The sequence below is a fragment of the Phocoena sinus genome, chromosome 6 (assembly GCF_008692025.1).
Source record: "Phocoena sinus isolate mPhoSin1 chromosome 6, mPhoSin1.pri, whole genome shotgun sequence".
Taxonomy (NCBI): Eukaryota; Metazoa; Chordata; class Mammalia; order Artiodactyla; family Phocoenidae; genus Phocoena; species Phocoena sinus.
In genome coordinates, this window is record NC_045768.1 from 70,270,866 (window position 1) to 70,285,893 (window position 15,028).

General features: G+C 38.2%; 1 protein-coding gene and 1 non-coding gene across 9 annotated transcripts in view; both read left to right on the forward strand.

Annotated features, from left to right (window-relative positions):
• Positions 1-15,028, forward strand: part of FOCAD (focadhesin) — a 314,089-nt gene that overhangs the window by 96,759 nt on the left and 202,302 nt on the right. For 7 of the 8 annotated variants that reach the window (XR_004350331.1, XM_032634650.1, XM_032634653.1 and 4 more), the window contains 2 exons: positions 2,240-2,442; positions 11,786-12,043. Coding sequence is in view for 7 of the 8 variants with exons in the window: in XM_032634650.1 (XP_032490541.1) it covers positions 2,240-2,442; positions 11,786-12,043 (461 nt within the window). In the remaining variant the exon portion in view is untranslated. The remainder of the gene's footprint in view (positions 1-2,239; positions 2,443-11,785; positions 12,044-15,028) is intronic. The other variant, XM_032634657.1, reaches the window with a different exon arrangement.
• Positions 10,111-10,239, forward strand: LOC116756187. The gene has a single exon (XR_004350560.1). It is a non-coding gene; the product is annotated as a small nucleolar RNA SNORA30/SNORA37 family (small nucleolar RNA).

The following is a 15,028-nucleotide window of genomic DNA, read 5'->3' on the forward strand; positions in this document are numbered from 1 at the left end:
GCCTCACTGTGGTGGCTTCTCCCGTTGTGGAGCACAGGCTCCGGACGCTCAGGCTCAGCGACCATGGCTCACGGACCCAGCCGCTCCGTGGCATGTGGGATCCTCCCGGACCGGGGCACGAACCCGTGTCCCCTGCATTGGCAGGCGGACTCGCAACCACTGCGCCACCAGGGAAGCCCATAGTTCACCATTTTTAAGTGTACAATAACGTGCTTTTTAAAGTAAATTTAGAGTTGTGCAATCAGCACCACAGTCTAGTTTTAGAACATTTGCATCAACCCCCCTCCTCCAAATTTCTTGTGCCCATTTACAGTTAATCCTCATTCCCACCCTCAGCCCCCCAAAACACTAATGTGCTTTCTGTCTCTAAATATGTCTCTTCTGGATATTTCATTTAAATGGATTTTGTTTTTTGACCAAAAAAAAAAAAAAAAATCAAAGCCACAGAGAAACCACATTCCTAATTCTGAAGCTATAGTCCTTTATTGTGGCTCATGTATGATAGGCTGATACAGGATCAAACACTCCAATACTTTTATTATTTGTTGGGTAGAAGACTTTTTCTTTTGTGAACCAGTGTCTCTGATTTGAAGTTACTTTAGATAGATTGAATAAACCATATTGAAAACTATTGAGCCAGTATGTCATGTTGAAAAGTAATGAAAAACTATTGTTTAGTAGATTGGGAAAGAGTGTTCAAAGAAATACAATAACCAAGAGAATATTTGTTATTTCAAATTTAAAAAATGCACAGCACTGATACAATGTTATGCTTCTTAATTATTAACACTGGCCTTGATTGTAAATAGCAATTTATAAAAATGCCTGGAAGATCCATAGTAAAGAATATAGAAATGTTTGTATTATATGAATTTCATGTTTTGTTAAAGATAATGGATTTTCATAATAACTGACAATTATGGATTAAGACTAACATTTAGGCAAAAAATGTAAATTAGTTGTGTCAGAGCAGCAGGGGTTTGTATTTCATGCCATGTTCAGGTTTGACTTCCAAGAGATTTAAAATATAATATTGGACTTCCCTGGTGGTCCAGTGGTTAAGACTTCATGCTTCTACTGCAGGGAGTGCAGTTTCCACCCCTGGTCAGGGAACTAAGATCCCGTATGCTGCATGGCACTGGCAAAAAATAAAAATCAAAATTTTTTAAATTTTTAAAAATTTTTAAAATTTTTAAAAAGTTTTTGAATTTAATTTTTTTTTGAATTTGAATTTTTTTAGTGTAGTGGGGAAGTTAGTTGATTACTTTAATAATCTCGCTCTGCAGCCTACAAATAACATCTTTCAGTAAATCAGCGTTCATTCAATAACTGAAAAGAAAGTATATTTATTCTTTAATTCATTCTGTTTGTAGTCTAGGGGAGACTATACATGTAAGTAAGTGATTGTACATGTGTGTATGTTTCTGATGTGTAAGTTGAGTTTCCATGTTAAAAACAATACTATAATAATGCGCTGGATTGTTATGCTGGTTATGGACTTTGAGACTTTGCTGATTTGCTTCTTAGCAGTTACAGCTGAAGGACAGCCCTGCTTCACCTTGTTTACTTCTGCATCTCTTGATACAATTCTCAGCTGGGTTTGTAAGAGGAGCACACATGTTGATCTTGTTATCCATAGATCAGGAACTCTGCGGTCTCTTGGTTCTGTGGAGGGCAGAGGATCTGACAGGACATAAAGGCAAAAGTTGAATTTTAAAGGAATTCACATTGACCTAAAAAAGAGTTGATTTTACTTTTTGACATATGATATGCATTATCTCTAAAAGTATCATCAAGTTTTCAGTTATATACATTAACAGCTTATTTTAGCTAAGAGTTAATTGTTTCATTCTTTTTATTTCTAAAAGGATAAGGTTTATCATCTTAGTTATGTGTCTGACCCAGTTGTAAAGGGGCAAGAAAACTTTTTGCATATTACTCTTAAACAAAATAGCATTTTATTTGACTGTAGTATTAATTTTTTTTTTTTTTTTTTTGCGGTATGCGGGCCTCTCACTGTTGTGGCCTCTCCCGTTGTGGAGCACAGGCTCCAGACGCGCAGGCTCAGCCGCCATGGCTCACGGGCCCAAACGCTCCGCGTCCTGTGGGATCCTCCCGGACCGGAGCACGAACCGGTGTCCCCTGCATTGGCAGGCGGACTCTCAACCACTGCGCCACCAGGGAAGCCCTGACTGTAGTGTTAATGTTAAAAACTGTAAATTGTTGTTTTGATAACTAGCTCTGAAGCTTCTCTCTTCTGCTGAGGGTCAGAAAATCCCAAAGTCCTCCTTGCTGCTAGTGATGCCAGTTCTGCAGATATTAGCTTCTACTGCCTTGAAAGACTGTATATCCCCAGACGAAGAAGGACCATCGAGGCAGCAGTTGGCTCTAAACCTTTTAGAAATGGTACAGCAGGAGCGCTACAGAGACGACCACCAAAAGGTAATGAGTTCGTCCTTGTTTCTCTTACATAAAGGTTAATTGGTAATGTGGGGTTTAAGTCACTGCCGATAATCTCACCTCCTAATGATGTATCTGTCTGGGTTTAAATTCTGTCATTGAACTTTACCGTTCTGTCAGGCACTGGTGTAGATGTTAGTATATTCTTCTGGACTGTGAGGGGGCGGTAGTCGGCTGTGAAATAAGTTTTGGAAATGCTGTGTAATCTTTGTTGCTTGTTGAGTTGCCAGTGTACATTAGTAGTTAAAGGTCCTGAGGAGTCCTGCAGAAAAGGAGCTAGTTCTATTTAACCTAGTGCTTCTCCAACATTTCTGAGCATGGAGCCCTTTTTTGTCATCACTGTCAGTGCGGCGTATTGCTAGACCTGCCACAATCCATGGTGGAGAATCTCAATTGCCTGGAAGTTCTGGGATCTGTAAGAACTAAGAGGCTTTTGATGCCTCCTGTATGTGGCCCTACTCTGCTGTCACACTCCATTCCTATCCCTGCCTGAGGGCTTCTTACCCCACTCTGCTTTGTCAGTCTCACTGCTCCTGTTAGAATAATGTAGAAGTATTGTCAGTGTCTGGTTAGTGGCTGGGTTCTAGGCCTATATTCCTCAGACTTTTTCTTTTTTTGGTACTTGAGTTTTGCCTTCGGTAAAATGTAGTATTATTCCCAGCTATGACTTTTATGGGGATTGAATGAGGATTAAAGAAGGTAAAACTGGTGAAGCATCTTAAGTCGCCAGAGAGAGAGGCATTACATGAATGCAAGCTAGTGCCTCAGTTGTTCTGTCTGCAAAAGCAGAGATTCCTCTAATAATGTATGATTAAATGTTCTGGCAGCAAAAATCCTGCCATTGTTAGGGATTGCTGGTCCTGTTCCTTGTTTGATCATACAGCAGAAAGTAGCCTACAGGCAAATTGAATGTATGCTACAGTTTCCTCAATCCTAATTGTTTGACTAAAACTTTAAAACTTGAAATAGGTAATTGATTTGCATTAAGAGAAGGAAGTTCTTGCATCTGCTCTGACAGGACTACGCACTGTGGCCAAAAGTTTCTAATAGCCTTTTATCTTCCCTCTTGGTTTGCCCGTAGAGAACAATACTTGGATTCTGAATGGGGGTAGGGACAGGGCACTATGTCTGAGAGTTCTGTTCCTTTAAATCATGAGTGATACGTACTGAGGATCACCCTAAATCGAATGTGTAAGTACTCAGCTTACTATTTGTTCAGGTGTGAGTGAATCTTATTCATCAGCACTAATAGCTGGATTTTTCTCTTTAGCAGCTGGTGAAGAGGGAGGAGGAAGGAATGCTATTAGGGTATAAATGCCTCCTGATGCTAGTATGCTGCTTTCTTGAGCCTTTGAGTGGATGTATGATCACCCTTTAAAATAATTTAAGCCACAGTTTACTGTTGGCTTTTCTTCTGCAACCGTCCAGACTCTAGATTCCAAACATACCTGTAAATTTAACTTGCCCCAAACCCCCCGAGTCTCTTCCTGAATCTTTGCTTTTGCACAGGATGATCTTTAATCTCCTTTGCCTGATCTACTCATTCTTCAAGACCCAGCCAAGTGTTCTCAGCCTCCCTGAGTCAGAATTCATTACTGTCTTTCCTTTGCATCCAAGTACTTTTAGCATTACTCAGTTGTGTTGTGTCTTAATTTAGGGGGTACGTATTTGTACATTCGACTATGCTGTGAGCTCACTGAGGGAAGGAATCTTGGCCCTTTTCACACTTTGTCTTTATTTTCTAAGCATGTTAATATTTAAATTGCAACAATTGTTGAACTTTTGGTATTTCTTCCACCCTAGGTGTTTCTGCATTATCTTTTTCAGCTGATTATAGATGGGAAAATTAAAAATACGTTACCAGTTGTTAAACTGAGTACTCTATCTTCCACATAGTTAAAGAAATAGCTAACACCCTAGCTTATTTGTCTTTGCATCCTCCACACTTGACCTGTTGTTGGCCGCATAGTAGATGTTCAAGAAATTTCTGTTCAGTGAGGAATGTGTGCTTCTGATACGAATACAAAAGATCATTTTACTGTCTTGATTTATTACAGAAAGACTTTGTTTTAAAATCACAGATTTTTGTTGTTTATATTTTTATTATTTATTTTTAAATTGGTGACTCCGACTTAAGAGTGTTTGGTTTAGAAATAAAGCGTTTCTTCAGAAGTACAGTTTTTCTGATAAATGAAACCAAGGGTAAATATACTGTACCATGTAGTTCTCTATTACCTATCCATTTCTGAAATGTTGATAACCATGAAATAAAACATATTTTAACTTGTCCCAATTTCTAAGAATTAAAAAAGATATCAAACCAGCCATTCATCTCTTTAAAATAAAAGATTAACATAATCTAATAAGCTTTTATTTATGGTGTATGAAAAACAGGATCCCTTTGTAGCTTAAATGTGATATTTAAAACCACCTATTTGTGTTCTCCTAGGTGAAAAAATCAAACACTGGTTGTAAACTCTAAAGTCCTTAAAATCTTGCTGCCCCCTACCCCAAAGAATGTTGCGGGGAGGTTGGAGAAAGCACCAGTGTATGAGTCAGGGTCTAGTTAGGAGAGAGAAACCACACTGATAATTTGAACAAAGAAAAACTTAATACGAAAAATCGTTAACTAGTAAAAGGTGTTTAATTATTGAAAGCTGTAAATGAGGCTCTAAGGAATATCTCAATAACCAATGTAGGGAGCAGTTACTACTTCTAGGGCTGAGGGACAGTACGCAAGTATGGAACTAAATGGATCTCCCCGCTCAAGGCTGATATCACAGCTTGTTGGAAAGATTGTAGTTATGGCCTGCTAGCTGGTGAAGTGTGCTGGGAGTGCCACAGGCCAGAGCTGGGACACAGGAAGCCAACTGCTGTGGTCTCTTGCGTGCTCCTGGGAGCCATGGTTGGGTGAAATAAAGTGGGAAAGAGACTTAAAAGCTAAATTCCTGCAATTATATAGTAGGGCAAGGTTCAGCTCTGGAGAAATGTTTTAGTCAACAGAAAGATTTAGAGACAGTGTGACTGAGCTAGGATTTGTCATACATTTATTCATTGGTACTTTTTGATAATGTACTTTATTCAAACTTAAATAAAGTACTGTGAACTTTATTACCTTGGAATAAAGCAGTGCCTAGTAGGTTTCATTCACAGTTGCTTTGAAGTAGTATATAGTAAGCAGAAAGCATTTTGAATATTTGTCTCTTTAAAAAAATCAAAATTTGTAATAGATTGTTGTCCTATTTATAGCTAAAGTTAACATTTATTGAGCACATGCTCTGTGTAAGAAGTTATATGGGTCAACTCATTTCTCACAGTAACTTTGAAATAGTTTTGTTTTGCCATTTCCAGCTGTGTGGCCTTGGACTAATGGTTGAAGCTCTCCGGCCCTTGGCCAGATGGGCAACAAAGCCCCTGCTTCATGGTGCTGTTTATTAAGCATGTCTTACGTTCAGGCTCCATTTTAAGTGCTTTGCCATATATTAAGTCATTTGATTTTATCTCAAACTCTTTGAGGTAGCTAATATTATTGGTCTAATTTTATCCAAGAATTAACTGAGGCGTAGAGAAGATAGGTAACTTGCCAAGGGTAATGCAGTGGGAGGCTGGTTATTTAAAAAATTTTTTTTCTGTACGCAGGCCTCTCACTGCTGTGGCCTCTCCCGTCGTGGAGCACAGGCTCCGGACGCGCAGGCCCAGTGGCCATAGCTCACGGGCCCAGCTGCTCCGCGGCACTTGGGATCTTCCCAGACCCGGGGCACGAACCCGCGTCCCCCGCATCGGCAGGCAGACTCTCAACCACTGCGCCACCAGGGAAGCCCTGGTTATTTTTAAAAATAGATTTATTGAGATAAAATTCTCGTGCATACACTTTACTCATTTAAAGTACACAACTCAATGGCTTTTAGTATATTTGCAGAGTTGTGTACACAACAACACAATCAATTTTAGAACCCTTGTATTACTCCAAAAAGAAACTACTCCCAAATAATATTCCATTGTATGGAGATACCACGTTTTAGTTTTTCATTCATCTGTTGAACATTTGGGTTATTTTAATTTTTTGGCTATTGTGAATAATGCTGTTATGAACACTCCTATACAAGGTTTTGTGTGGACGTAGGTTTTCATTTTTCTTGGGTAGATACCTAGGAGTGGAATTGCTAGGCCATATGGTAACTCCATGTTTGATCATTTGAGGAGCTGCCAGACTTTTCCAAAGCAACTGCACCGTTTTACATTACCACTAGCAGTGTATGAAGGTGCCAGTTTCTCTACATCCTTGCCAACACTTGTTATTGCCTGTCTTTTTTATTATAACCATGCTAGTGGGTGTGAAGTGCTATTTTGTTGTGGTTTTGATTTGCATTTCCTTGATGATAATCTTATAATACTCATTTTACAAGTGAAGAAATTGAAATTAGGGAGGTTAATTAACTTCCCCTCATTAAACAGGTAGTGGATGGTAGGATTGAGATTCAGATTTTGTCTGTTCGACAAATAGAGTTTAGATTTGCCTATACTCTATTGCCTCCACTTTGTTTTTTTGAGTTTTTTTTTTAGCTGAACAGTGATTTATCATCTTTGTGCTGAACTTGGGAGTTAATAACAGCATTTCGGATTTACAGGGAAACAGTAAATCAATAGTAAGTTGAAGTAAACTGGTTTCGTAAAAGCTTTTGGTTGGAAGTTAAAAGGAATTAGATCTTGTGCTTCTATCATTGTCTTTTTTTAACTTTTTATTTTATATTGGAGTATAGTCGATTAACAATGTTGTGATAGTTTCAGGTGTACAGCAAAGTGATTCAGTTATACATAAACATATATCTATTATTTTTTCAAATTCTTTTCCCTTTTAGGTTATTACATAATATTGAGCAGAGTTTCTTGTGCTATACAAGTAGGTCCTTGTTGGTTATCCATTTTAAATATAGCAGGTGTACATGTCAATCCCAAACTCCCTAACTATCCCTTCCCTTCACCTTTCCCTGCTAGTAACCATAAATTCGTTCTCTAAGTCTGTGAGTCTGTTTCTGTTTTGTATAAGTTCATTTGTATCATTTCTTTTTAGATTCCACACGTAAGCAATATCATACGATATTTCTCTTTCTCTGCCTGAATTACTTCACTCAGTTTGACAATCTCTAGGTCTGTCCATGTTACTGCAAATGGCATTATTTCATTCTTTATAATGGCTGAGTAATATTCCACTGTATATATGTGTCACATCTTAATCCATTTCTCTGTTGATGGACATTTAGGTTGCATCCATGTCTTGGCTACTGTAAGCAGTGGTGCGATGAACATTGGGTTGCATGGATCCCTTCGGACCATGTTTTTCTCTGGATATGTGCCCAGGAGTGGGATTGAAGTGTCATATGGTAGCGCTATTTTTAGTTTTTTTTTTGTTTTGTTTCGGTTTTTTTTTTTGTGGTACGCGGGCCTCTCACTGTTGTGGCCTCTCCCTTTGCGGAGCACAGACTCCGGACGCACAGGCTCAGTGGCCATGGCTTACGGGCCCAGCCGCTCCGCAACACGTGGGATCTTCCCGGACCGGGGCATGAACCCGTGTCCCCTGCATCGGCAGGTGGACTCTCAACCACTGTGCCACCAGGGAAGCCCTATTTTTAGTTTTTTAAGGAAGCTCCATACTGCTCTCCATAGTGGCTGCACCAATTTACCTTCCCACCAACAGTGTAGGGGAGGGTCCCCTTCTCTCCACAACCTCTCCAATGAAATACCACCTCACGCCAGTCAAAATGGTTATCATTGTCTTCTTAATAACATGGATACCGGGGATGGTGTTCATTGTCTTCTGGTGATAATTAACCACTACCAAGCCTCTCAACTCTTGACTAGATTCTTCATAGAGGTGTAGAGTTGAAGGACTCTCTTTAAGGCTTTATCTTTTCTAGTCTTCTGCTTCTGGTCTGGTGAGTGATAAATTCCTTCTAGCAAAAACTGGTCCTACTTTTAAGTGTCTCTGGGTTTGTTTCCACACTCCCTCTCCACATCAAATCCTGGCCCCATTTTTGTTAAGCCTGTTTTAGTCAACATTATAGATAACTGTTGTTCTTTTAAGTTAATGAAAATCTATATTGTTCACCTGCATTCACGATTTCTTTGTCAGTCCTCTTTAGACAAAGAAGTACTAGCAGATGTCTTATTGTTAATATTTAGTGTACCTGAAAATTTTTATTAGTTTTTAAAAACATATTTATTGGAGTATAATTGCTTTACAATGATGTGTTAGTTTCTGCTTTATAATAAAGTGAATCAGTTATACATATGTCCCCATATCTCTTCCCTCTTGCATCTCCCTCCCTCCCTATCCCACCCCTCTAGGTGGTCACAAAGCACCGAGCTGATCTCCCTGTGCTATGCGGCTGCTTCCCACTAGCTATTTTAAGTTTAGTAGTGTATATATGTCCATGCCACTCTCTCACTTTGTCACAGCTTATCCTTCCCCACCCCGTATCCTCAAGTCCATTCTCTAGTAGGTCTGCATCTGTATTCCCATCTTGCCCCTAGGTTCTTCATGACCTTTTTTTGTAGATTCCATATATATGTGTTAGCATATTGGTATTTGTTTTTCTCTTTCTGACTTACTTCACTCTGTATGAATGACTCTAGGTCCATCCACCTCACTACAAATACCTCAGTTTCGTTCCTTTTTATGGCTGAGTAATATTCCATTGTATATATGTGTCACATCTTCTTTATCCATTCATCTGTTGATGGACACTTAGCTTGCTTCCATATCCTGGCTATTGTAAATAGAGCTGCAATGAACATTTTGGTACATGACTCTTTTTGAATTTTGGTTTTCTCAGGGTATATGCCCAGTAGTGGGATTGCTGGGTCGTATGGTAGTTCTATTTCTAGTTTTTTAAGGAATGTCCATACTGTTCCATAGTGGCTGTATCAATTTACATTCCCACCAACAGTGCAAGAGGGTTCCCTTTTCTCCACATCCGCTCCAGCATTTATTGTTTGTAGATTTTTTGATGATGGCCATTCTGACTGGTGTGAGATGGTATCTCATTGTAGTTTTGATTTGCATTTCTCTAATGATTAATGATATTGAGCATTCTTTCATGTGTCTGTTGGCAGTCTGTATATCTTCTTTGGAGAAATGTCTATTTAGGTCTTCTGCCCAATTTTGGATTGGGTTGTTTGTTTTTTGATATTGAGCTGCATGAGCTGCTTGTAAATTTTGGAGATTAATCCTTTGTCAGTTGCTTCATTTGCAAATATTTTCTCCCTGTTGTGGCCTCTCCTGTTGTGGAGCACAGGCTCCAGACGCGCAGGCTCATCTGCCATGGCTCACGGGACTAGCCGCTCCGCGGCATGTGGGATCTTCCCAGACCAGGGCACGAACCCGCATCCCCTGCATCGGCAGGCTGACTCTCAACCACTGCACCACCAGGGAAGCCCCCTGAGGGTGGTCTTTTCATAGTAGTTTTTTAAAAAGTAAAGGTTCGCAACTATTTCACGTCTGAAGATGATTTGCAACCATTTAATATTCAGTTAAATGTTATTTTTCTGTGTTTTCTTCTCTCTTATTTTTTTATTGAGATATAATTCACCTGACATGAGCCTCTCTTTTATTTTTAAACACCTACTTTCTCCTCTAAAACACAGGGCCTATCAGCACTTTCACAGGTCCTCCCCCAGGCGGTGGGGCTAGGATTTGGTAGCTGGTGCTGAGAGAAAACCCTTGGTGGCACCTTTGCCCTGGGACTGTGCCAGTGGCAGCTGTCACTCAATGGGACAGAGAGGCTGTTCTGTGGTCTCTTATTTAACATTGTGCCTTTCTCCTCTCCTCATTGTTCTACCTTAGGAAAACAAGCAAACAAAAAACAGAGCCTAAACCTGGACTAATACTTTAAGCAAAGTAGGATTACTTTTCTGTTTCACTGTGTTTACTCTGTAATGTTGCTGCTTTTGACTCGAGTTATGGTTCATGGTGATTTCCAATTATTTTCTCTTATACTCATATCCAGCAATTTTATTTTTCTCTCCTAAAGATGACAAGGATAATATTTTTCTTTCCTCTGCAACTTTAGGCACTGTGCTAGTGCTTTGTGGATGCTATCTCATTATCAACTTCAATAATTTTGGCAGGAAGGCAGGCATTAGTTCCTTAGTAAAAGAAGCCAGCCACAAAAAACCACATATTGTGTGGCTCCTACTATCTGAAATGGTCAGAATAGAAACAGAAAGTAGATTAATGGTTGCCCGGGCCTGGGGGCCAGAAGGAATAAAGAGGGACTGTTAATGGGCACGGGGTTTCCTTTTGAGGTAGCGAAAAATGTTCTAAAGTTAGCTGGTGATGATGGTTACACAATTCTATGAATTACTAAAATTCACTGAGTTATAAACTTTAAAAGGCTGGATTTTATGATGTGAATTATATCTCAATAAAGTTGTTATTAAAAAGTTTTATAAGGCTTAACTTCTCATCCTTTCAACTGTTATTCTTATCCATGTAAGTCAGTCTCCAATAACAGGATAGTTATAATCTAGAAATTTCTAATTTGTCTCATTGTACTCTAAATGAATTGAATTATTTTTTGAGCAGGCAATATCTAATTCCTCATTAATGTCTGTGGCTTCTCCCGGGCCATTCGGACACACAGCTCACATTGGCAGAGTTCTATCCAGTCTCTGACCCTGACTGCACCACTTGACTTCCATGAGGAGTCATTCCTCAGATTGACTTAAGTGTAACATCTTCTTCGGGTATCATTTCAATTTAGAGCTGTCAGGCTATTTCTTCTTGCAGGAGTTATTCACAGTTATTAATGAATTTCCAGGCTCCAGCTGAACCAACTCTGTTCCTGTCAACAGACTGACTGTTACAAAAATGAATTGTCCTTAGTCCAAGTCTGCCATCTGCCCCGAATTGCCTCTTACTGGGCCCTGGAGCTGGGCAAATACAGTGTTTTTTTCTATCTTCCCTCTCACTGGTGAATACTTCGTAAGTGGTAATGGCTTTTCCCAAACTCTGTTGCTTCTGGGTTTTGTATATTGACTCTTTTTTTTTTTTCTGCCTTAAATTGGAGCGAATGGTAAACATGAGGAAAATTGGTAATAAATTATTCTAGAGTTCCACCTGACAGCTATTTTCTTTTTGTGTAATCCCATTAGCTTAAATACGTGCAGAGAGGTTTTGGGCAGGAATGGAAAATTTTGTATTCATTTTGTTGGAAGGATTGATTTCTTACAATGAAATATAAAAAATAAATGAATGTCAGAAATGTATTCCTGACGGATAGATTTATCTCATTTATTCATGCCTTTTTTTGTGTTTACTTTTCAGCTCTCCTACAAGCTTGTGTTCCCTATAACCAGCATGTATGGTTCAATATTTACAGCCTGGAGGATCCTTGAAGTAATGAGAGAAGAGTCTGCGATAAGTGACTGGTTAGCTTCCGTAGAGTCATTGCTCCCTATTACCACAGCGATCCCTGCGCATGTTTTTCTTCTGCTGGCTTACCTCCTTGTTGAAGATAAAGGACGACATCTTCGTCAGATACTGAAGGTCACTACAGAATTTGCCCAAGCTGATTCCTCTCAGGTAATGGAGCAGTAATGGGGGTAAAGCTTAATATTGGAATTGTAGATTATTCTTTCATTGTGGATAATTTTTATCAGAGTTTTAGAGTACAGGTTGCTTTTTTTTTTGCTATCTTTATTTTCCAATTTTTTTCTTTTTTCTCCTTACTCTGAGTTGATGTCTACTTCATGATGCACATGCTTCTTTAATGAAAGACACTTCGAAAGAGAATCTACACATGTTGCTAATCTGTTATTTTTGTTATTGATGGATTTGCTAATTTGTAATGCTTTCATTAACTCTTGCACCCTATTCCAAGATGCATATCCCTTAGTTCTCATATCAATCTTTTAAGGTGGAAAAATTAGTTAATTCAGAATAAATGGGCCTGTATAATAGGAATTAATCTCTTTTTAACTTCTTGCAATTTGATCGTATTTTTATTCAGTCATTTAATAAACAAAAAAAAAGTGGGTCATTGTTTTATATGGTACTGATTAACATGCTGATCAGTACCGTATAAAACAACATGTTAAAGATATGTTGTTTAATAAACATATTAAACTTACTAAAGATAAATAATCATTTTTCCTATCTGCACAGTTCTTGGAGTATAATAATAAGATAACCATCAGACATTATTAATAAAACTCCCCCCGCCCCGCCTTTTAAACTAACCATATATTTAGCATAGATATCTGTAATTCTTTTTCTATTGGATAGAATCTCTAGAATGCATTTCCTGTTAAGGGAAGGATTTCCTAACCAAGTAGGTATGGCATTTTTATTATCTTCTCTATCTTAGTGTCTGTGCTTGTGTTCTTTATGAAGCATGGTGAAGAAAAAGTCCATCTCTTTATGGAGTGTTCCTATAGGAGAAAAATTTGGTGAAGGTGGGATAAATATGTTTTCCTAGATAATGAAGTTAATGTATTTGCAATTCCTTTTTGTCCCCAACTTGTCACGCTCATTCCGTTTTGTCAGGTAAACAACTGCTATCTCACAAGTTTTCCCTCTGACTAGATTTCTCTGTCTGATTCTGCAAGTGGATCCGTAATGTATTCAGAGTACCTTTGTCTCACATAACGTGAAGCACTTCAGCTTGCTTCCTACTTTATTTCTTCCTTCAGCTTCTGTAACAATCCTAATTCTACCAAATGCTTTTTATCACTGTTGACACCTTGTAGGATTATCTCTTTAGAATAGTTAATGCACAGGTAATGCCTGGAGATTATCTGAGGAAGTCATACTGTAGGTTACCTGACCTATGTTTGCCACTGGTGTAGAACATGTGTTATACCAATGTATGTATTGATACTTAGGAAATGCATTTAGTCTTTGAAATTCTAGGGTGATCCAGGATCCTTGTAAACACTTTTCATGTGTGCCATGAAATGGAAAAAGTTGGGAAGCACTGGGGTGACCATCCCGGTTCATTTATTTATTCAATAAATGTTTATTAAGAAGCAGTGCTATAAATTAAAGTCAATATGTTACACTTCTGTTGATAATTTCTAGGAAGTTTTTAAAGAAGTGAGTAAAAACACCCCATGTAATTTTGCTTGTTAAGGTGAATGGTAGGGTAAAATGTTGAAATGTAGTTACCCAAACTCATGCAGAAGCAAAGGCAATATAATTAATAAGAACTTACAAGTGGAGTTATTTAAGTCTTTTGAAAAGGATAAAAGAAGACTAGAAGTAGGAGGTAGTGTTCTTCACTTTTCCTTATGAAGTGACCATATCATATCATTTCTCTGGCTTTTAGCTACAAGGTAAAGCAGCCTGAAGAAGAGGAATGAATATTGTGAAAAAGCAATTCTCTAATTGTAACTGCTTGGTGTAGATTCAATTAGATGAGTTAGGGTTGAGATCTATTATTGGAGGAGTGTTTTCTGTTTCTTTCATTGAGTTGACATGACTGCATGAAATGTATTGTTTCATGTGTGTTTGTCCTTTCTTACCTTATAAAAAGGTATATTATGTTTAAGCAATCATTGGCTCAAATTCATGGGGGAGTCAATACTAAAGAAAAGTCTTAGACTACTAATAAGCAGATACTAAGTAAATTGGTATGTAAGAATAGGAATTTAGAAGCTGTCTTCTAACTCTGTTTTGGTGGTCACTTAACCTCTTATATAGAGTTCACTGGCCTGCAGTATTGTGTTTGTGTGACACCATAATTTATTGTAAGAATTCTACTCTAAGACCTTGTGAGAGAAAATATTTGAAAAGTTTGAAAGAGATGTGCCATATTTGAATTGTGTTTAGTGTGATTATGATTATTCATTCTAAGGTATTAATAGAAATTATTTTTGATAGTACTTATTCATAGTAATGCAAGTTATCAATATCAACTAACACTTTTAGTGTTAATAATGATAAGAAAATATACTTCTTTAAAAATGTAATTATTCTTCTTACTTATCAGGTACTTTGATGGATCCCCTTCCCCAGTGAGTTTTCATCCTTAGTCCCTCACCGTGTTCCCCTGTGGCATGCGTTTTGTGTTGGGTTTAATACATGGGCCATGGAAGTCTAATGAAGCTAGATAGTCTGAAGGGAACTTGGCCTTGTGAGTACCATTTTAGAGTTAACTGGATAGATGATGGTGTTAAAATAACTAGATAGTTACTCAAGGCCACAGCAATAAATTGACACTTGAAAAAAATAGTAAGGAAATTTTTTTTTCCATATCTAGAAATGCTGTCAGCAGTTACTGATAATCCATATAGTCTTCTTATCCAGACATCATGAGACTTAATTTGCAGAAGATACAAGCTCAGGTCAGGCAGCTCTCAGTAAAAATTAAGTGCCTTTTCTTTCTTGGAAGGAATGTCTTAGAGTGTTCTGGGGAGAGATCCAAGAATGAGCATCCTGTGTGAATTCCCATGGAAGTCGTGAAAGTTTTTAAACACATTGATTTAGTTTAGAGAGAGATTTTCGTATCATAGTCTGTGCTTATAATATATGGGAACGCCATCTAATTCCTAAATTAGTGTTTTTTTC